The 22,587-nt window shown below is 42.1% G+C and overlaps 1 protein-coding gene across 5 annotated transcripts in view; it reads left to right on the top strand.

Annotated features, from left to right (window-relative positions):
* The window catches only part of znf521 (zinc finger protein 521), an 89,182-nt gene that overhangs the window by 65,584 nt on the left and 1,011 nt on the right, over window positions 1-22,587 (top strand). For all 5 annotated transcript variants that reach the window (XM_075483341.1, XM_075483342.1, XM_075483338.1 and 2 more), the window contains 2 exons: window positions 6,716-6,847; window positions 13,146-13,261. In XM_075483341.1, the coding sequence (XP_075339456.1) occupies window positions 6,716-6,847; window positions 13,146-13,261 (248 nt within the window). The remainder of the gene's footprint in view (window positions 1-6,715; window positions 6,848-13,145; window positions 13,262-22,587) is intronic.

Genomic DNA, 22,587 nt, shown 5'->3' on the forward strand with positions numbered 1-22,587 from the left:
AACTTTTTACATTCAGGGCACTCACTCTTTTGAGACCTGGAAGAGAGTCTGGTCTATATTCACACCTCATTTCTTTTTTCCTTTTTCCTCTCCAGTAAGTTTTTTCTCTGCCTGCTGTACCATGTCTTTGCTTGTTTTAATTTTTTTCCACACGTTGCACAGCAAGTTTAATCCAGTCTTGGAAAGTCAGAGTGCAGTACGCTTGACCTTTATTTCCTTCTAAACAAGAATGAGCCGAGCAGTTTAGGAATAGGCATGTATAGAGTAAATTAGAGCATTTCAGTGTCGAGTGGTGTTTGTGTGGCTGCAGGGGGTCAGGCTCTCCATGCAATCCATCTCAGCAGCCTGCGCTGTTTGTCCCCAATAGACCTCCGTAGAGGCCTGCAGCTGCTGCGCCTACATATCATTCGTTAACAAGTACTCGCCTTTGTTGTTGTGGATTTCTCCCCTCTCCTTTTTTCCTCTACACTGCCTCTGTGACCTACGCACTGTTCATTTGACGGAGTTTTAACCATTGTAAATGTTTTTTTCAGAATAGCAGGTGATGTGATAACACAAAATGGCATACTATTCTTCAAACAGTACAGTGGCACTGTAACTCCTGCTGAAATTCAATGTCATTACATATATGCTCAAAATCTAATTTCGACTTAAGTGTTTTGGTCTTCATAAGGCTCGTCAACATGTTTTGACAGATCTAGAGGCTTTAAATGAAACGTTGTACATTTACTTATTCCTAGTAAAAATACACTAGAATAACAAGTGACAACAACCATAACTATTACTGAGGAAGAAAATATTTTCATTGATCTTAAAGCTGCTGTTTGACATGCTTTCATAAGCATGGGGTGAGTCATGGAGGCTTGTACTATTTGCTTAATGTCAGCCATGCAATGAGTAACACAAAGCATGTACTCGTCTTGATACACACGATGAAATGACATACAAGTCTCATTTCTCTATTTCGTGCCATCTCGTCTCCTCTTCCTTCTGTCCTTCTATCTGTGACCCGAAAATCGATCTCAGCGTGACATTATGAAGGATGTCTCAATTCCTAAAATGCAACTGGAAGAGAAACGCTATGAGCGAGGATGATCAGGTGTTTCCTTGGCAGATGTCTTTAATACCAATGATATACTGAAGGACTGTGGGACATTTCATGAAATCAAGTAAAAGTAAATTTCACAAGTACAGTTAATGCTTGTGTAACAAAGGCTGGACATACTGCAGATTGTAAGGAAAAGATGCAGTGATGTTACATCTGTTTAACTCATATCTGCTTGGCATTGGTTTAAAATGTCAAGTCTGAAACGAGTGTTTCTCATTTTGTTTTGTCCTCTGAGTCTGCTCACATCTCAGGTTAAAAGGACGAAGATAAAAGAAGAGGGGGCGCGAGAAAAAAATGGACAGAGTGCAAACTAAGAAAAGAGGAGTGTTGAACTAATAATGCCGTACACTCCAGTCAAATGTCACAATGTGTTGTGGTGGCTCACAGTTCAAAATTCATTAGCTTTACGATTAAGTCTATAAAATAGAGAGATGGTAATGTTTCTGGGAGTGCCAATGGGGTGGGACTGAAATGTAGAAAATAAATTGAAACTGCAGTCATGTGATGTGAAGTAGTACAATAAAAAACAACAGGGAACAAAAACACGACAATGTCCCAATTCTACAGGTCTTACTGCAGAACTAATGTACACTATTTTGCACTGTAATTCAATGCAGCAGTTGGATATTTTATTGAAAACTGGGTTGTAGTTGTGGCTTTCTGTATTTATATGTTTGCTTACGTTGTTTAATTTATACTTTATTAACTTTATATGTGCAAACTGACTCAAACAAGAAATATCTGCTCAGTGTATTTCTGGAGAAGGAAAGGTGTCCTCATGTTTTGTGATATCCAAAAGGTGTTCTAGTTGGCTAAACCCTTTGCAACATTCATTCAAGCGTTACGCATGTTTATCTTGACACAAAAAGCCGTCAGTTTGTTGTTTCTACCTCTGGCCTGGTAGCCAAGGGAGCTGTGAAGCGGTTAATGTAGGCACAGAGTGGCTGATCCTAGCAGGAGCCAAGCCCTGCTCTGATTAGCACCTCCAACGAGCCGCCATGTATCAGAGCTGACATTCTCTCAGAGTCATGCTCCCCCACAATCCTTTGCTCTTGCTGTGTGAGGGTATCAGCACTACTGACAGTTCAAATCCTCAGCTCTCTTTCTCCCTATAAATTAAAAATGCTCCAAAGCGGGGACCCTAACATGAAGGCTCGGCCACCTGGTTTACCTTCCCCTCAGTTTTCTCTTGTGGACACAGTATTGGGGTTTTACATACTTACTTTCATACAAGAATGAAGCTTTTCCTTCCTTCTGTGGTAGTTCTCCAATATCTTTGATTTTATCAGCTTACACGCGACAAAATTTCCCTCGCTATTTGTGTAATACATTAACTCTTCGACGGGTTCGGGTTGTGGGAGGAATCTATTCTTCAATTTCAACATTTTGCACTTGATTCACTCTGTTCTTATCAAACTGTGGAGGCAGGAAATTGATATTAGTAATGTTTACCCCAGGCGCCTGTTCTCCAATCAGCTTTGGTCCAGGGGGAGTCAATCCCTCTGCGCTCCCACCTACCACCATCCTACCCCCATACTCTGCATTCTCCGGTCCTTAATGGCCCTCATAGTACTTCTGAAATGAGCTTGTGCCTCACGAGCAGTGCTTCTACCTCAAGAGAGCACACCACACAGAGGTGGAGTCAATTTGTATTCACCCATAATTCCCTGGGCCTTAATCACTCTGATTTTTCCCCCATTATCTGTTAATGGATAGTTCCTGCAGAGACAAGAGAGAAGTAAACCCACCTACTGTTTACAGGCCTGCAGCTGTCTCCTCTGTAACCATCCAGAATTCTGGAGTGGGTTGTATATACGGCAGTGGGTCTCTTGAACACCACAATTCCTTGGTTTATTAACACATTACTCCAACATCAGGCTGAATAGGACCTGACAGATGGTAGAACAGACAGCAAAGTCTTGCTAAAGGTGGAATTCCTCATAAACATGCTTGTTCCAAGCAGGTAATTACAGCTTTTATGGCAATGTTTGACAGTTTAGAAACTCGGCATTGTAGTGACCTGTTAGTTTGACAGGACAAGCTTTGATTGCAATGGTTGTTCTGTCTGTGCTTCTCCACAACAACTCATTCCTGACTACTAAATATTCTCAATTTGTTCTCCCACTTGTTTACTCATTACTCTCAGCAAAGAAGTGGCCTGATTGATGTCCTTAATATCGTCTACCCTTGCGACACAAGGCAACTTGGGCTCCTGTAAGAGTGAGCGTTGGAGAACCATTCACTATGCCCCAGAGAGGAGTGTAAATCTAAGTCTCAGAATTTTCTTGTGCAAAACCAAACGCTTCAATTCAAACTGCTCCTCTACAGAATTGTTTAAATAGAGTAAGGGGCATTGGTGGCATCGGAACGAAATAAGCTGAGCGAGATTTTTTTAATTAAACAATGCCCTGCGTTACACTTAATTATACTCTATTATCAGAAGTTCAGAGTTTCTTCAGTTGCTTTGGTTTCAGTCTGTTAATCACTGCCATTTGTGAGTTCAACATTTCCAGCTTTAGGTATCATAAAACATCTATCAAACCCGCAACAGACGCTGTTGACACTGCTATAAACCTACACAATACAACAATGTTGAGTTCACCGAACTATACAAGCCAGCCACTGCATCCCAAACAACCTTCAACGGCACATGAACGTAAGCCTGGATAAAAAGTAAACAGCACTAAGAAATCAAGACCATTCTTTGTGAGAGTAGTTTTCCTCTCTCCCTCTCCTGTCTTCCACATGGGAGAGATATTAGGCATTTGTGTTTTAAGGAGCTGTGAAATACATAAACCATGAGCCACAGGAACGCGAGGCCCTGTGGATATGCAGATGGGCTTACTTTGCTGGTGTCAGGGATGCTTAGAGGGAGCAGACGCAGGAGCAGTTCTCATCTAAAGGATTTTATTGGGAGTGCAGGGGGACAGGGTGGTGGCAGTGGAGAACACTCAAGAGACTCAGAAAAAAAGGTGGGAGGAGGGAGAGATGAGGAAAGAGGGAGAAAGCTGACAGTCCCCTGTGGCCCTGTAACTATATCCAGAGCCTGCTCAGTGCTTAGAGAGGGGTGGGGGCCCACGCAGGGCCTTGCTGATTGGGCAGCCCTGGAGAAGGACTGGGGGAGCAACAGGAAGTGACCTCAGCCCAGTGAGGCAGCTATAGGGTTGAGCAAGCTGACTTCCTCCCTTGGCTCTCACTAAGAAACAGGCTGCCAGCCTGATTCAGCCCGTTTACACTACTGAATACAAACCCAGCCAAACCCTTTTATTGCTGTAGGAGTTGTCACCAAGAATTGAATCCACAAAATACATTTCTCAGCGCCATCAAATCACTTGACAAGACAATTATTTGATCATTCTAGCAACTACTGTTTCTGTAACCACAGGCCTTTTTAAGTTAACATCTGTCAGTGAGTATTCTGTGCCAAAAAACATTACTAGGGAATGAGTTTCAAGATGTGGTTTGATATTGTTATTTCTTTTTTTCTTATATAGTTAAAAATACAGCATTCATATTCTTTAAATGTGAAGCGTTCTGGCTTTATATCTCCATTTTCCCCTGACGCACCTGCTCACAGACATAAACACACACACATGCACACACACACAAGGTCAGTCAGGCAGGTGCAGAGTTATATGCATAATGAAGCAGACCAGGTTTCTGAAGGGAAAGCGTTGTACACTAGGGTCAAACGAGGGCTGCACATATGGCACAGAAACAGATCTGTGAGCGCTGCAACTAGCTTGACCTTAGTGTGCACCCTTGCACAGATAAGCAAACTGAATGGTGATCAAAGAGGACAGTGATCCTCTTGCACGGCTGCATCGATGCACTCCTGCTGCCCTCCTCCCTCTCCTTTGCTGATGCCTTCTGCCACACTCAGATGCACATGTAGGCTACAGAGTAACTCATCTGTCAAATGCATGATTGCAGAACACAACACCAACTCTCTCCCTTTAAAACTACTACGAGCTGCTTTGATCGTCTTTTAGCTTTTCCAAAACAGTCATGCAGGAATGTTGTCTGTTAACTTGTAATGACAGTCTACTCATGGTTTGCTTTTACATCGTAGAAACTCCTCTGTGGTAGATCATAACATACGTTGATGTTACGTAGAAAAGAAAAAGAGTTTTAAAAAAAAGTGCAAAAATGCATTATGGTAAAAAGTTCAATATGGATGCACTCCCACTGTTTCTTTTGGCACTGCAAGAGATGTTTCAATTCCATTCTTTTCCTGGCGTATTAGGGGTCATTGGGTTCCAGTTGTCACTACTACTTAACATCAGTTCATAGGCATACAAGCTGAGATACTTGGGTTTTTTTTTATACCACCAGTTTCAGTATCAATACGTTTTGCTAGAATTATTGATATTGGCAAAAGCATATTTTTTATGTAATCAAATGTTGAAGAGCTTCTGTTGTGTCAAAGGAAGATTTTAGTACTAATTCCAAAGAGTGAACTATAAATTTGGTGTTAAGATTAAGATTTTATAGCCAACTTAAGCATTATGTTCAGGTGAATTATAACTAGACAGATAAAAGAGCCTCTAAAATTACAGAAGAATTACAAATTACAAAAGTTTCTTCTATTTTTAGGGTTACTAGACTCTTGTTTTAAGCAGATTTTTTTTTTTGCCAGACTTGCCCAAACCACCTTCCCATAAACCCTTTAGATGGATTATGTATTCATGATTCTGGTACCAAGGGCCTGTGTGGTGGGCACTGGGCTGTAGAGACCTGGGGGAAAAGTCCCTGACGTATCCCCCACCCCCCAGATCTAAAGTCAGACTTGGCAGGAGTTTGATAGAGCACAGTCTGGCCCCGTGGCAGAGTGTAAAGGCTTTTTTATTGATCTGCTGGAGATGGGCACCTCTGTACAAGTCTGAGTCAGCAGGTTTTTGTGCTGCAAATAAATGCCAGTGTACAGTTGTGACATTTATTTCAGTTATCATTGGGTATAGCTGGGGTAGCGTAATGTTTATATAGATGTGTAGGGATTTGGGATGCTTGGGAACTGAATCTATCTTGTTACATTCCGGCTTTTGGTAAAAAAAAAAAAAAAAAAAAAAAAAAAAAAAAAAAAAGGCAGTTTCTGATAACTTGCTGAAACTGATTATTGGTGATACTACAGTAACGTTTTAGGATCCATATTTCAATAGTTTATTTCAATGTCATTGTTTGACTGTTGTGGATTCATTTTCATTCATCAAAGCACAAATTACTCTTTCCTGCACCATTTAGACTTCCATCAAATTTCTTTTAATTTGCAGATGCTAAAAAGAAATACTTTTTCATGCAAGCTTATGAAAAGGAGGGCTTACGCTTCCCATGTTTGGCACGCAAAGCCTCATTGGAGCAATTAGGACCCCGGCTGGTCATGCCTGATGGGAGCGGATCACACGTTGTATTATTTTCTGTTTGACTTGTGAAAATCACAGACAGGGGTCTTTGCCACAAATTTGTTGAATTTGCAATGTGAAAAGGAAAAAAGATGTGGGGGTGGGGGGGTGAGACAGAGTGAGACCTTTGCTGCTCCCTGGACATTCATGCTCAGTTTATTTTTCCTCTTATGGTTTTCTGTGTGTTTGTGTTGTTTCTTCTCCACAGAGGAAGGATTGAACCATGAATGCAAGCTCTGTAGTCAGTCATTCGACTCACCGGCGAAGCTTCAATGCCACCTGATTGAGCACAGCTTTGAGGGCATGGGTGGAACATTCAAGTGTCCGGTCTGTTTTACAGGTTCGTATTGTTCATATTGCAGATCTGTGTGCACTGTAGATCCAGCTGAATGATGACAAGATTCTAAATGCTAAACACTGTTGTTGACTTTTCCGAGTTTTTTTTTTTTTTTGCATTTTTCAACAAAGCTTTCAGACCTGTCCTTTTTGAGTTTGAAAAAGTAAATGGTTTTTTATATGAGTTTGGAAAGGTCAAGCAAGCCAGCCAGCCAAAGCTGAAAGCTGAAAGCAGTTTGCTGCATGTGGCTTTTTATTGAGTCAAATTGCCTCCAAATCAAGGCCGAAGAAGTGTCATGAGGTGAGAAGGGGAGAAGGAAAGAGACCAGGGGGGAAGACAGTGTGAGCTGAGGGAAGATGGGGGATGGGGGAGTGTAGAACGAAAAGGAGATGTGCTAATTGTGGATGGCAGTGGTGCTGATAGCTGTAATGATCTCATCTGTCTCTGTGCGTGGAGGTGGAAGGACCGGACTCCTCCTGAGAGGATAGCGCCCTCCTTCAGTGTCAACAGGGTTAACTATCTCTATAATGAAATCTGCAAAGTCGTTAACTTCAGCTCTTCACTCTTTCTCCCGTCTCAGCTCTTTACTCTTCCAAACACTTTTTGGGTCTTCAGCTCATTTCCCCCTCCAACACCCCCATCCACCCACCACACACGGACTAAAAAGAACAAACTCATTTAACTCTTCTTCACTTGTTACATCAATTAACATCATTAGTTCAGATTTTGCATTATGTTCTCGTTTCTTTCTAATACATCTTCATCTACATGTCCACCTCACTTGTCAGCTATTTATTCATTACCCTTCTTTCTTCCCACTCTCCTTATTTTACTCTTTTACATTGCTGTTTAGGCTTTATCTCTCTTTTAGAAGAAGCCTATTGATATTTCCCCACCCTGAACCTCGCCTCCCTCCAGCCCTCACAGGGGTTTGGGCATTTAATATACAGAGCATGCCTCCTTCATCTGAGCCTTCATTTTCCACCGCCGGCTTTGACAGACAGGTCCCCCCTCTCCCTCTGCGTCCATATCGATCACGGCGCATGAGAGAGAGGGATGCTGGGAAGGAGAGGGGAGGAGGGAGAGACATAGTGCACCCTCAGGATAGCGGCCGCAGAGCAGACAGACAGATGGGCGAAAGGCCTATGGTAGTGGGGAAGGCAGGCAGTGGAGAGCATAGGATGAACTGAGAGGCCTCCCTCTGTTGGGGAGGCATGGGACGGGCAGACTGAGCTGAAGTCAGTGCACTTGGAGGAAACAGAGCAATGGAGAGATTGGCTGACAGCTGTCCTTGAATATATTTCTTCAAGCTGAATCTTGAATATATAAGAGAGAAGACACCCCAATATAACCTTGTTGGTCAATAAATCTGACAATAGGCTTTAATTTTATTTGTTGCTCAATTTGATAAGTTAGTTTTTTTTTTTACTTTCCTTTAAGGACATGTATGGTGGGGGATGTGGTATTCAAAACTTTCACTTTAGAAAAAACAGCAATAGAGAAAATAAATAAATAAATTATAAAAACTTAATTGAAATGTGTACACATTTAGAAGTCAGATTAATACAATGCTAATTTGAAACAGCCACAATATGTTGCAGGATACATAACACATCTGACAAGTCACACAATGTTAAAAAAAAATTATCTCCAGGAAGTGCTTCTGTTTTTAGTCTGTTATATCTAAAGCTAAAGTATAATTCACTTTTTATTATTAGGTTTAAAACCCTCAGCACTTTTGTGGTTGCAGAAAGACTAAGTGAAAACGGGTGTCACTTCAACACAGCATTTATCCTATGCTTCTCTATTTTAGCTAGACCATACTTCAACACAATGATTATATCTTTTTGAAAATACATAACAATGTCTAACACAAGCACAACACATCCCTACCTGTACACAACCGCTAGAAAGTGGATAAAAAGACAAAAAGCATGTTTGATTACATGTTGGTGCACATCATGTACATGATGAACGATCATGAACGACCATGAACGTTCAGCCTTGAGAATCCTCAAATACGAATTCTCTACCAGAGATCTAAAGACAATTAAATATATAGTACACATCTTTTTCAAGTCTTTTGAACATCTAAATGCTCAGTGGGCATGGTAGTCTCTGTGGACTATTAAAGAATGGACTTGATGCACATGATAGGAGGTGTTTTATCAGTATCTGAAAGAAACCACAATGGTGCCTTATCCTTAACCTTGAACACTCTGCTTCTACTGACCAAACACATTTTTGGCTTTAGATCCTAACTCTTACTTTGCCCCTAAACAGTAACTGAATTAAAATATAAATAGTGCACAGTATAGTTTTTGCCAGCATAATGTACACAAATAAAAGTACTGAATCTGCAGAGTTATTATTGGATTGTTATACAAGTAGCCTCCTTATGTCATGGCGTGTTAAAAGGTTGTTTAATCTAGGTCATCATGCTCTATAAGACTTTCTGTAATATCTTAATGTGAAAACTAACAGAAAAGGAAAAACAAAAATAGCCCTCAAGTAAAATGTAGTAGTAAAATTCCTGTAAAATGCATGTGGAAAGTAGCAAGTGGTAATATTCATGTAGAATAAAAGTACTTTGAAAGAGTTCGTAATTACAGCACTAAAAGCACTTTAAACAGTTTTTTTTAAATAGCCTATTTTAATCCACTAAGTTTGTATGAATACTCTTGTTTTATTTGAAGCAGAACAGAATCATTGTGTGCACTAGATGTCAAAAATGTTATTTTTACAGATGAAACAGATGTCAGTTATGGGTGTATTGAGTCTGAATATTAAAGCAAAACTTTGATCAAACTAGGTGGTGCCAGGGATAGCACCAGGGTTGTTGAGTTCACTCATACAACAAGGATACTCTTTGTTTAAAAGACCATTCCTCTCTGTGCCCATAGCCCATTTAGTCTGATCTGCTCCCTTGTGACCCAAAACGCAGTGGGAGGCAGAGAGTGATTGTCATTCTTTGACACACCTGATTATTCTCAATCCACACACGTGCAACTGGCGAGAGGACAAATCATTCCACAAAATCATTGGGAAGAGTAAGTTGCAGGCGCTAGATGAGGACAGACAAAATAGAGGAGAAAAAGGAGACAAAACTTAGAGGAAGCTGAGAAGGTTGCAACTGGCAAGTTTGGATGTGAGATGAAAGGAGGGAAGTGGAGGAGGAAAAGAGAGCTGTGTAGGGGGAGGGAGGGTAAATGGAGAGAGGTCCATAAGCCCCTGGATGATGAGAGAGAGGCTGACTCTCCCAGGACAGATTTGACAGGTTTCAGAAGTGGGGGAGCCTGCAGCTAGAAGTGTCTGCCTGCACCCTTAGGAGCAGTAGGGAGGGCTGGTGTGGAAATTGTGATTGGGAATATGTGCTTAAGACAAACAAAACAGAAGAAAGTGTGCCTGATGAAAGTCCTGTATGTGTGTATGTGTGTGTGCTTGCACCTTTTTTTTTTTTTTACTTATGTCACCACATGAGGAACAAACTTAAAAAAACTACAGGATGCACTGCTTTCAAATCCACACGAGTCTGACAACTGTATTAGTTTAATTAGTTTGTTTAGTAGCTGCACAAGTTCTTCTGGTCCATTATGATTGAATTATGACATCTTACACATGATGAAAAAAGACACGGGCAAAGCTTTAATTCAAAATTAGAAGCTGTCAGCCTACAACTCCAAATCAGCTCATTTGGCCGACTTGTTTGTTTTGCCTCAGAGCATTAGGATCAGCCTCCGTGTGGTGAACCCTTGGATTAAGTAGAAATGAACACATGTAGGCTAGATGAATAAATAAATGAAAAGCAGAAAGGGGGGGGAAAAGATAAACTTATTTTTCTTCCTTGCACAAACAGCTTAGTATTGGTGCAATGCAGCCTGCAGAGAGCACCACCCTGCCAAAATAAAGATGAGCTGGGGCCTGTAGTAAAGGAGACGTCTGCCATTGGCAGCCCCTGAGATCTAATCAGAGGGCTTAATATCCCCCACAGCGAGGAGACCTTGGCCCCTCAGCCCCCTCAGCCCTGACACCCCTGACGCCCAGCGCTCTGTTCAGCTCAGCTCTGCTCTTGCTCCATGGCCAACAAACTCCACAAAGTTCTCTCTCTTTCTCTCCCTCTCACATTCTCAGCAGGGAGAGACACAATGGCCAGCCACTGATCCTCTTTGGATGTGGTTTTGGATTATTTCTTCCTCGTTTCTCTATGTCCTCATTTTAACCCTCTAGGAAAACATGCCTCTGTTCCTCCTCTGAATAGGCAATGCCGTCGCATATTTTATAGGTGCCAAATGCCAATGAAATGTCCCTCTGTAGCCCATTTCTGTTTATCCCTTTATAACACATCGCAAGCTAATTTGAAGAACAACAGTGATGACAATAAAAGAATTTTCAAAAATTGTAATAAATTAAACATTTACCACACTACATCTGGGCAAACCCTGATTTTTGCAATCATCTTTTGCTAACATAATCACAACACAAGCCTTGAAAGATGTCAAAACTGATCTAGCTACAAAGTTATGGGGCTTTAATTTACAGTCTTGCTTTAAATCTTCCCCCCATTTAATATTTATCGATCTCACAGAAGACTTGAAAGTGCCATTAAAGCATTTTAGATCCTGGTACTTCAGATCAGTCACTCTAATCTAGCATATAAATGAATGCCAAGTCATAAACTGATGGATGCATGGCTGATTAAATGTACCTCTCACTGGTACCAGAAACGCATGTTAACAGCAAGTAAAAGCTAACTTGACATCTCAGTTGCGTTTGGCCCTGTTGTACAGTATTTGAAGGCCCCCCAAGTCTCAAATCCATTTTTATTTTTGCTGTATTGACTTTTTCTTCTTCTAGCCAAAGACATAATGAAGGCTTCCTGCAGCTGCTGTGACCTGCTTCTCTACTGTATATGCAGACAAAACACAGCTGAAGGAAAATGCTATTGTTTATCAGCGCATTTTTACTTCCAGAGCATGTATTCCCCACAAAGAAAGTCATTGTTTTTGGAGCCTCAAATAAGAATTATACTCAAGCTTTTAACCTGGAATGGAAATGTTTTGTTACAAATTGTAAAACCATCCATGTATCTGCAGTTATTTTTTAACCACATATTGAAGGTTTGTTTTTATCGGCGCACCATGCTGCCATGTTCTAGAGACAGCTGTCACCCAGGCATTAGCAGTCTGACGGCGTCCCCACAGCATGTCCTCCACAGGTCCAAACTTTTATTTCCCAGGTCAGGATTGTGACAGTCAGTGTAGCCGAATGTTTCTCTATACAACACAATTCAATGATTAATAACCACTCTCTCAGGTGAGCTCAAATTGGGACATATTGAAGTTGCAGAGCCCTGCCACAGGGTTGCAGTGACCCCTTTAAGCCCTCTCAAACAGACCCATCACCTTTTGTGTCTTCTCTCTTCTTCCACCCTCTTCTCGTGGTCCACGGTGCACGCCTTAGAAGACAAGTTATTTTGAGTTGTAAGAAATTCAAATGAAGCCCCCACATGCTAACTTTTCCAGAGAATTCAGACCTTTGAGATTAGACAGTCATCTTTAAAGCACAGGGGTCTGGGATTACAAACGGCATGTTTGAAGTGCTCCTTGGAGAGCATCTTGACACAAACCCGCACTTACACAAACACACATGCAAGACGCTCGAGATGCGCACAATTGCATCCCACTTAGCTTTTCAGTGTGGACTATGGGTTCATTAAAACATAAATGTATAGTATATGTTTTAAGCTCCGGCGTGTTGTGTGTTTATGTGATGGCGAGTGTTGTCAGAGTCTGCATGAATAAGTAGTGCAGCACCATGAATATTTATATTGTCAATATAATTAGCGATGTAGACTAATGGAGGCCATGTTTTGCACTTGAAGCCATGCCAGTTTTTGTGGTTGTTTATTTTCCGGCTTGTTGTCCCCACAGCAGCACTAAATAAAGAGCATCATTATCCCCAAAACATTATGCATTCACCAGCTTTAGTGTTAAGAATAGGACCGCTCTAGTTACTGTTAACATCTAAATTGTTTTGGTTTTTCTTCTCTCCTAATATGAGATTTTATCCTAATATGTATCTCATAACAATGCTTATTTTCTGTGTTGACAGTACAGTCATTTGTTTCAAATTAAGATGTTTTCCTTGTCATTTGACATCGTTATTTGTGTTTTCTAACAATTTTGCCTTTAGGCAGGCAACAAGATGCTACTTTGATATAGCTCCAAAAAAAAAGTAACGTCACATTTTGAAGTAACTTTTACACTTTTCCTCTCATCCCCTTTTCTCTGTATGGGAGCAGTGTTCGTCCAGGCAAACAAGCTCCAGCAGCATATCTTCTCTGCCCACGGACAGGAGGATAAAATCTACGACTGCTCGCAGTGCCCACAGAAGTTCTTCTTCCAGACAGAGTTACAGGTGAGCCTTTGGGCGACTGGAGTGAAGGGCCGCTGGTGGAGTGCTTTACTGCTAATCACACATGACAGCTTAACAAACATTAAACGCTGCTCGCCAAGCTCTAGCTTTCCCCTCCATCCCGACCGGGATGAGCGACTCAGAAGGAATTATTTCAGTCCGTTTCCAAAACTCATTTGTGATGTGCAGATATGATTTGATTTGCTTATTAGACCAGCAGAGCACTAAAATATCTGGAATTAGAGGATTAGCGGAATGCTCATTTTTGAAGAGGTAATTACATACAGTACAGAGGCAAAAAACACAGCTGAGTCAATATGCCTGCATCTCCCCTCCTAATCACAGAGGAGGCCTTGTGGCTAAATATGAGCTTCGTCCTTTGGGAGACCATATCTGCCCTTCAACAAAGTTAGTAGTTGGACTTATGAACTCGCAATGTTAGAGAGATAATCCATTTTCGAGCAATCTTTTTCTTTGGTCCTCGGAGAACCTGAAAAAATGGAACAGACCTTATTATATTATTTCACTGCGGTGTTTTCAAGCAGCTCTGTTTTGTTTGGGGGATTCTCTATCATACACACTTCTCATATCCAGATCCTTTTCTGTTACCTTTTGAAACTAAATCACTAAAATATGGATAGTGTATAACCACAATGCTCAATCTAATCACTGAAATTATTCCTAATTCATCCTGATATGCTGAAAGAAGCCAACAAACCACATCCTCCTTGTACATCTACCTGAAACTTGTATATAGTGTTGTATATTAGCTGATAGCCAGAGGAAGTATCCATTGATTGGCAATGATTTTCATATTGAGATTCAGTTTGTAAACACAGAAGTCTGTGTCTGCCAGGAGGAAGGTGAATGTGATCATTATATGCCGGTCATTCGAACACCGCTAACATGAATAAAACAAGTCCTGATCCACCGACCTTCAACTAATCTGTGGAGAAGATTATTTCACAAACTTTACATGCCAACAAACTGCCGAGGTTGAGGCCTTTCATTCATTTCAAGCCCCCCTATTTGTCACATTTTCAGCTCTCATTGGTACAAGTGTTTTTCAATTAGAAAGTGTTGCAGCAGATACCTGTGAACAATCTCAAATAACCTGGGGATGTTTTCCTGCCTTTTTTTTTGTTGTAGTTGTTTGACATTTTCTGAAATGAAGTGATCTCCCCCTCCCCGAGGTGATGTTTCATGCATGATTATATTGTTTTACTCTGTGAAGAAACATGAACAGAACATGAAAGACCTATGGCACTCTGTTGTGAAACAGGGGGTTATGAAAGGAGAGCAGGAATGATCTTGGGGGATAAGACGATCATTATCCTTAACCTGCTCCATGCTCTAAAGGCAGTCCCATGTGAGTGCATGCAGACATGCCTGATGCAGTTCATATAGGAGCATGTAATGTTTATTATGGCCTTATATATGAAAAAATCCACAAACTGAGTTTTTTATTTAATATTGTTGTCAATTTTAAGTTCTCTCTTCAATTTAGTTTTTGCACATCACTGTTTTTCGCAGTCAACTCCCACAATTACGTATGTTAGAGTGGCCTGACTTCAGTCTGTAGCTAAAACCTGAGAAACAGTCCAGGTTGGAGGCTTATTGTTGTTTGCAGCTGCCTTTTCCCAAGCATCACACTTGAAAATGTCTCACTGACACAGGGCAGTCGTTTGTCAGTCTGTCTGATGTGGAGCTGTCTTCCAGCAGCGAGAGCTCCTTCTCTTTGCCTGGTTTTGAGTTTGGAGTTTCTCCCTACATCTGCCTGACATTCTGGCCTGCTCGCCGGCTGCCTGGGCTCCTCATCTCTCACAGTAGTCGGAAGGGTCAAAGGGCCAGTGCAAGCTGGGAGAAGGAGCGGCGAGAGGGAGAGCTGCCACGGCAGGTAAAGGGAAGCAGGAAAGATATTTTATTAATTTGCTGCTGAGATCCTGAAACAGACCAAAGGCTGTGACAGGTATCCAGTGCACTGCTCCACATCCTCCCCCACCGCCTCCCCCCGTGAACTCTACCCTGCGAGGGGCTAGCCAATTTTCGCCAGCCTGTCGAGATGGATGATGGGAGAGCATCCGTCTAATCAGCCCTCTCAGGACCCCCCGCCCGGCCGCCCCCCTCGGACCAACCAGATTGACTGACTCCTGGGCCTCCGTGCCCCAGAATCCAGATTCCAGTGGAGAATAATCTCTCTTGCTCTCCTTCTCTTTTTCCTTCATTTCTCTCTTTCCACTTTTTTACTCAGACAAAAAATAAGCACTGAGATGCATGGACTACCATTCCCCTTGAAACTCTCCTGAGTACTCCCCTTCACCATCACACACTCTTACACAGCCTCCACCCAGCACATCCCTTTCCCTCAACCTATTAAAATATGGAGCAAAGTCTAGATATTTCATGAGTTGCTGATAGGGAGGGCAACTGGGCTGGCTGTGCAGCGCTCTTTCTGACCCTCAATTACTGCCCACCCCTCGAGCAACTAGCAGGCATAGCTTCACTTTATACTCACATCCAAATCCGCTCCACTGTCCTCTCATTGCAGCTGTCCCCTCACTAGAGAAAATGTCCCGGGGTTCTAATAAAGACAATATTGCAAGGTGAAACTTTGCAAGAAAAAAAAAAAGACTCCTTTCTCTTTGTGTCAGTTTCAGATTCAGTAGCCTTTCACAATGCAAAAAAGAACTGAGCCCCTATACTGCAAGACTGGATTAATTAGCCAGATTCATTAACTGATAGATGCACAGCATTAGCTACAGCTTAAAAGTGATATTTCTATGAGTGCAGTTCACTTGTAAGAAAACACACAAGTTCAGCTCCAGTATTGCAATAACTACTGGAGGACTGTAATCAGAGGATTGATCCCCAGTCCTCCAAAGACAAGACAATGAGATTGAAGTTACACAACAGGGAGGCTGACATTTTCTGTACGAGACTCCCTAGTTCCTTTTAAGCTGGGGTGTCTTTTATTCCCTCCATTCTCCTATTTCATTATCATTCCTTGGAAGTGACATGAGATTGTAAGTCCTGCGTTGTGCCGTGCCGTGATCGTCGAATGAGAGGGAGGACTGGGGTAGTGTATGACTTCTCCCTCTCCTCAGACGCCCGCAGGACACGTACCTTAATTGGAGTGTCTTTTTTAAAAGGATTCCTTCAAAGACAAGCCAAAGCTCCCTGGCCTTAATGAGTGCTGAAAGTGACAAGAGCACATCTGCATCATATTCTACTTCCCCTCTCAAATGAGATTCTCCTCTCCCCGTGTGATAGCCATTATTGCCAAGCTGTGGCCAATTCCACTGTTTTAATTAAGCATATTTATTGGCTTCATGGTCACCAGGTCAGTGTAAACAGCTATGTTTGTCATATTGTCCGTCCATGGCAGAAAAGGGGAAAGGAAAAGAAGTGATAGACCCAACAGAGTGGAGTCTTTGTACATTATAAAGCATCAAACACTATTGCTAATTCTACTAATGATGGCTCATAGAAAATAATATTGTAGGCCTTTAGTTTTTCACATTCCTATTAATGACATTCCTCACTATTACACAGGAGACCTAATTCCCCAGAAGTTTTTATGTATTTTTTAATGAATTTTAAAATACGCCCCCAAAAATGCCCTAACTGCCCCAAGTCCCAAATGTGTCATACAAAGCAAAGCTACGTGTGTTTGTCCCCAAGTGGCTCTCAAACACCATATTCTCTCTGAATGTCTTGATCTGCCAAGTGTGACAGCTCCTCAGGCATTTGAAAGTTGCATATATGTATTTATATTTCCTTTTATATGACAACTTGTTTTCTTCTTCATCACCCCAGGTGCTCAGAATTCTGTCACCATTTCAAAAAGTTGCTCGACAAAATAAAACAACAGTGAATTAGAAAAAATAATGTTGACTTGTGAGGCATCATGATCAGTATTTAAGCTTATTTATAATCATGTACAACAGTGTACATGCACTGCTTTACACTGTAAATGGGGACATAAACATCCTTAGATGACTTGTGATGTATCACAATAGTTGTGTTCTAGTTTTGTAGGTGGATCAGAATTAGACAGCATGACAGACCTAATGATCCTGGGGGGATTTTTTTCTTTTTCAGTGTGCTTGTGAGACTTATGTTTGTGGGTACACATCTGTGTGTGTGCTCTATGTATTTGTCTTTGTCTTCATCTCTCCCAGGGTCTGATATGTGCATGCAAACACATTGTCTGGAGGGAGACATGACAAAAACTCCCAGAAGCCTTTGAGCTCTTCGTTTTTTCTTTTTCCTCTGTTGCACCACAAGGGAAAGTTAAATCCAAACAAAGAGGAGATGCTTGGTGTACTGTGCTACAATCCATCACCGGATCTCTCCCTCAAACACGTCTCTTTTACTTTTCATAGTTGACTTTTTCAACAACTTTGATAAACACCATTTTAAGTGCTTCTCAGGAAACTCACTACAGGTTTAATTTTCCCTGTGTAGTGATTTGATTTTCAAGCGCCTGTTGTGCTGTTGATGTTAACAGAATGTAGCAGAGGCCAGAACAAACAGCATTAAAACAATTATTCCCCCCAGAATTCGGTATTTACTCATCATAACACCCAAGTGATTTAACTCTTCAGATTTGGGAAAGCATTTTGAACAGCATCAATTCTGTGTCTATTAGAAGTTAATTTTCTGATTCGCCTTTCCATTTGGGGGGGGGGGAACAGTGCAGATTATCACCCAGCTTCTCGTGGAAATGTGGAAATGCGAAATTTAGTCCCAAATAACAATTTCTCTGCATTTGTGAAATGACACATCTTCTGTAGCTGATATGGAGAGGCAGGGGAACGCTCTGTAGTATCCCTCGTCAAAATCTGTCCCTGACTGAAGTGGTTAAATGTGAAAGTAATTGTGTTTTGTTTCTGGGACTGACACGCGGAACCCCACGGACCCCATCTCCCTCCCAGAGACAGGCAGAGATCCTCCCCCCTCGCTCTGTCTAATTAGAGGATGTAGCCCAGGGCTCATGTCCCAGGAAGACCCATCCCCCTCCCAAGATGGCTCCCCTAAGAAAGCCCTTAATTGGGTTCTTTAGTCATAGTCTTCATTTTGGCTGGAAAGGCATCTGTGTGTTGCTATCACCTCAGAATACAGTTTGTATCGCTCTCTTGTGTTTTTTTTCTTCATTTTCGTTCTTTTTTTTTCCTGCCCCTCGCTGGCCTTCTCTCCGTCGCCTCTCCTCTTTCCTTCTCCCCTTCTCCTACTCTCTCCTCACTTAATGAGGCCCCATAATAACACAGCAGTTGTGCAGTTGTTTTGCTACCTCAGTCAAACAGCGGGATCACTGCATCGTGTGTTTCTAGTACCATTCACTTGTCTACTTAGACAGGGTAATGAGTATCATTTGGAGGTACAAAGCACCAGCCCACAAAAAGGGTGGTCCGTCATCTCCGGTTACAGTTCAGAATTATTAGCTGGTGGTGGTTAGACATCTAATCAAAGCACTTCAAACATTATGGATTTGTAATATATAATTTTTACAGAAATATACGAAATCCATTGCCTAGTGTTCTTACAGTATGACCACGACTCCCTGGGAAACTCACTTCAAACAGGACAGTCTGTTACCAAGGAGACCAAGCTGATTGTGGTACAACAGTGGTACAACCTTCCCTACGGCATGATAAGTGATGACTGTGGAGAATGCCAACTGCTTTTTTTATTTATTTATTTGATTGTGTTCTTCTTTGGCTAAACTAGCCAGCAGTAAGCCTGGCCTGAGGTCAGAGCAGGAAGGATTACTCCCTCAGTGGACTGGTCAACAGTACGGAAAGCACAAAGGGAGGAAAGAGTCAATACAGGACTAAGTTCAACACACCATTAAAGATCAAGACAGAATGCAACACTCCTGTCTTTCCCCAGAGTAGTTTCAAGCAACAAGAAAACACTTCACACTGCGGCGGATATCTCACATAGTGGGGTCATTATTGTATCGTGGCCACCATTATTTTTTTAGTCATTACACAAACATAAATAACCTTAAATATTTAAGTGATTTCAGCCTGCAAAAAGATCACAGGTACTTTGTTTTAGTATCATTTAGTGACTTTCTTTTTATGCCTTCATTAAATTCCTGAGCAATGACTATGCGTGTGTTCAGGTCTCAATGGTTTTATGCACACTTCCCTTACTCCAGATGCAGAGTAAAGTGCAGGCTTACTGTCTGTCAGGCGTGCAATGCTTTTAATCAAAGCTTAGAAGGGGCTGTTTACAGTTTTGACTGCTCTTCAAATTTTCAATCACAGATAAACTTAAGAAGTCATGTTAGCTGCTGTGATTAATGGGTATGCTGAACTCCTCTAATTAAAAGGTTTCTTAAAGGACTGTTAACCATGAATTAGATTTTATTCACAACATCTGATTTATGTTTTACTTTTGAAGTTGCATGTCATTTTCTTTTGTTTGTGTGTTTTGTCATTTGTTTTCTCTGTGCCACCCCACTCCTTCTCACAACTAAACACAGAAGCATGTTACTCTACCAATGCAATTCAGTTGCCATGATAAGCAATACTAAAGGAATGGACATACAGGGTGACATTTAGATTTTTTTTCTAACACTAATACATTAATGCTATTGTTAAATCTTAGTCAAAGCCGCAATGTTTATTTGAAGAATATTTCTTCTGCGGTATATGTTGTACATAAATGACACAAAATTGTTTGATTTTATAGACTATTAGAACTTGAGCTCTTCGTTATGTGAAACATTCTGGTCAATTCACTGCTGTAGTTCTGGGCTTGTGTGAATTGCACACTACTTTATTTTTTTGAGAAACCATGATAGCGCCCTGGCTTACAGAGTCAGTATTGCTCGCTCAGCTGTCTAGCCACTCAATAAAGCCTCACTGTAATGTTACATGCTGTATAACACCAGGTAGAAGAGCCGACACAATGCGCTTAACATGTGCTCAGCAGGTATTAACATTATGCTAATCAAACTTTGTTAGCGTTACGGTTAAGCTTTACATCTTCTCTCTGTGATGTTGGACAGTCTGAAGATTTTCTCTAATACGGCGAGATCAGATGAAAGAGAGGCTGTGCCTGCGAGTCCACTGGCCTTCCTCTGCAGAGCTGATGCAAGAGATGCACCTCTGTTGCCTCACTGGAGACCGGGTGCTATTGATGGAGACCAGAGTGATGGGGAACGACATAAAGAATGATTAGTTTATAAATCAGCTTTCCAGCCATCTTGCTCTTCCCCAATCATTCCCCATTTCCCTCTCCCTCTCCTTCTCTGCAGCAGCTTTAAATTCCTAAGACATGTTGCACCTGTTTGCAGGGGTACACAAGACCCCTGCCGGGTGTTCTCCCTCCTCTTCCACTACCCCTGAGGGTGTTGCAGTAGGGTGATGTAATCAGATGAAAGTGGTGGTTCAACGGTGGCACAGAGCCGGTGAGTGAAGAAAACAAAAGGAAGGGGCTCACTTCGAGCTAGTGCAGCCAGCCTTCATAAAAGAGAAGTGGGTGCGTGTTATTGATCAGTGCAAAATTTAATTTAGTGGAGAATTGAGTGCAATAGTTTACCTGATCACTGCTGGTAACTGGGCCTGCAGCAGGTCTGTGTGGCCAGCAGGTGGTTGAAAGGATCGAGGAGGAGATTAAGGGTTGGATATAAAGGAGGGAAATGGATGATAAGGGGAATGGCAGAGTTTCTGGGGGAATAAAATTGGAGTTAGGATGAGAGCTAAAAGGCTTAATGGAGGGCATCTAATCCTAAATTGCAGTGATTCTTGTGTGACACCATAAGGGACATCCTCGTTGCTCAGGCACTGGACATTTTGGTCATTTTCTTAAGAAAGGCGTGAGTGAATTGTGTGTTTTACATCTAATTTGTGGTTGCACACTTAGGTATTTCACTTAGAACATTTGTGCAGTGGTAGAACTTGACAAGGATGAAGATTGGAAAGTGAATTTCCTCTCTCACTTCTCCCTTATTTTCCAACTTCCTTACTCTAAACACAGAGGAGTTTATATCTACTCTGCAGAGTTCAGTATCCACAGAGATAAAGGTATCAGTTTCATTTTCTTTTAAAGTTTTTTTCGCCCTCTTTCCTCTATTTCCCTTTAGTCTGCATGGCTGCCACAGCCGCTGAAGTCGTTTAACACCGTCCTTGAGAAAGCCCTCAGTGAGAAAACTCCTGGCATGTTTAAGGAAAAGGTAGAATGCAGTGTGTGTCAGACAGAGCTGGGACATTCAGAGGGGGGAGTCATTCCCCAGAGGGGTTATTTTCCCCTCTAATAGCTGTTACGAGCCCTACATTATATCCGAGGAGCTACATTCCTTTGGGGTCCGGACACGCGCACATACCCACACATACCTAGACGAAATGGCACTCACACAAAGGCATGCACACTCAGTTGAGCACAAATTTTCTCTCTGTGTTTCTCTCTTTTCCACACATCCATGTAACACAGGGCGCACACACTCAGTTCTAGCCGCTTTGCTCTGCCCGTGTCAATATCCTGCCATTTGAAGTCACGTACTGCAGGGGCTTCTGGGAGTCGCCAAGGAGCCAGGCTGACGGGTAATGGGCCGCATTCATTAATAAGGTTGCTGTGCTCCTGTCCCTCCTCAGCAACACCATGGATGTCTTCACTGGAGGGGCGGCGGGTTGGTGGAGTGTGTGTAGGGGGAGGAGGATGGGTGAGGAGAGGAGAGAGAGCATCCCTTGGGGAGTCTCCTCCCAGACTCACTTAAAGGAGCTTTATTTTAGCGAGAGGGAAGAGAGGGAAGCAGAGGAGCTGTCCGGAGCTGCCTCTTTTAAAAAGGGAGAGCAAGGCCCAGTTACGCCATGCTAACCTGTACAGGGGTCACAATCCTGCTCCCCGTCAAACAGCTTATTACCCCACCTGTCGGGAAGTAATCGCCCTAGCTGAAAGGAAAGCTGTCGAGGTGTTTAAATGCTTATATAGAGGCCGCTGAAAGGGTAAAAAGGGAAGAGATGAATGCAAGGGGGGCTAATAGGCGTCTCTCAGTACTGCCTGAGGGATTCTGCATCAGCAGGACTGAAGGTGACTGCTTTGGTAAACCTTCTCACTTAGGTTCCATAATCTTGATATTCAGTAGCAACTAATGCACACTAAGTGTAATTTCGCATTCTTGTCTCACTTATATCTGTGCCTATGCGCCGGACAAAAGACATGTGTGCACTGAGGTGTGTGTTGATTTGTGCATGTATGTGTGATGATGACTCTGTGACAGGTGTGTCTAGTCCATGCCAGTTTAGAGAGTCCAAGGCCATGTTTTAAACAGAGCGCAGCAAGTGGGGCATGTAGTTTGCATTAAAGGGATTAGCAGT

This window comes from Odontesthes bonariensis, chromosome 14 (genome assembly GCF_027942865.1).
Source record: "Odontesthes bonariensis isolate fOdoBon6 chromosome 14, fOdoBon6.hap1, whole genome shotgun sequence".
NCBI lineage: Eukaryota > Metazoa > Chordata > Actinopteri > Atheriniformes > Atherinopsidae > Odontesthes > Odontesthes bonariensis.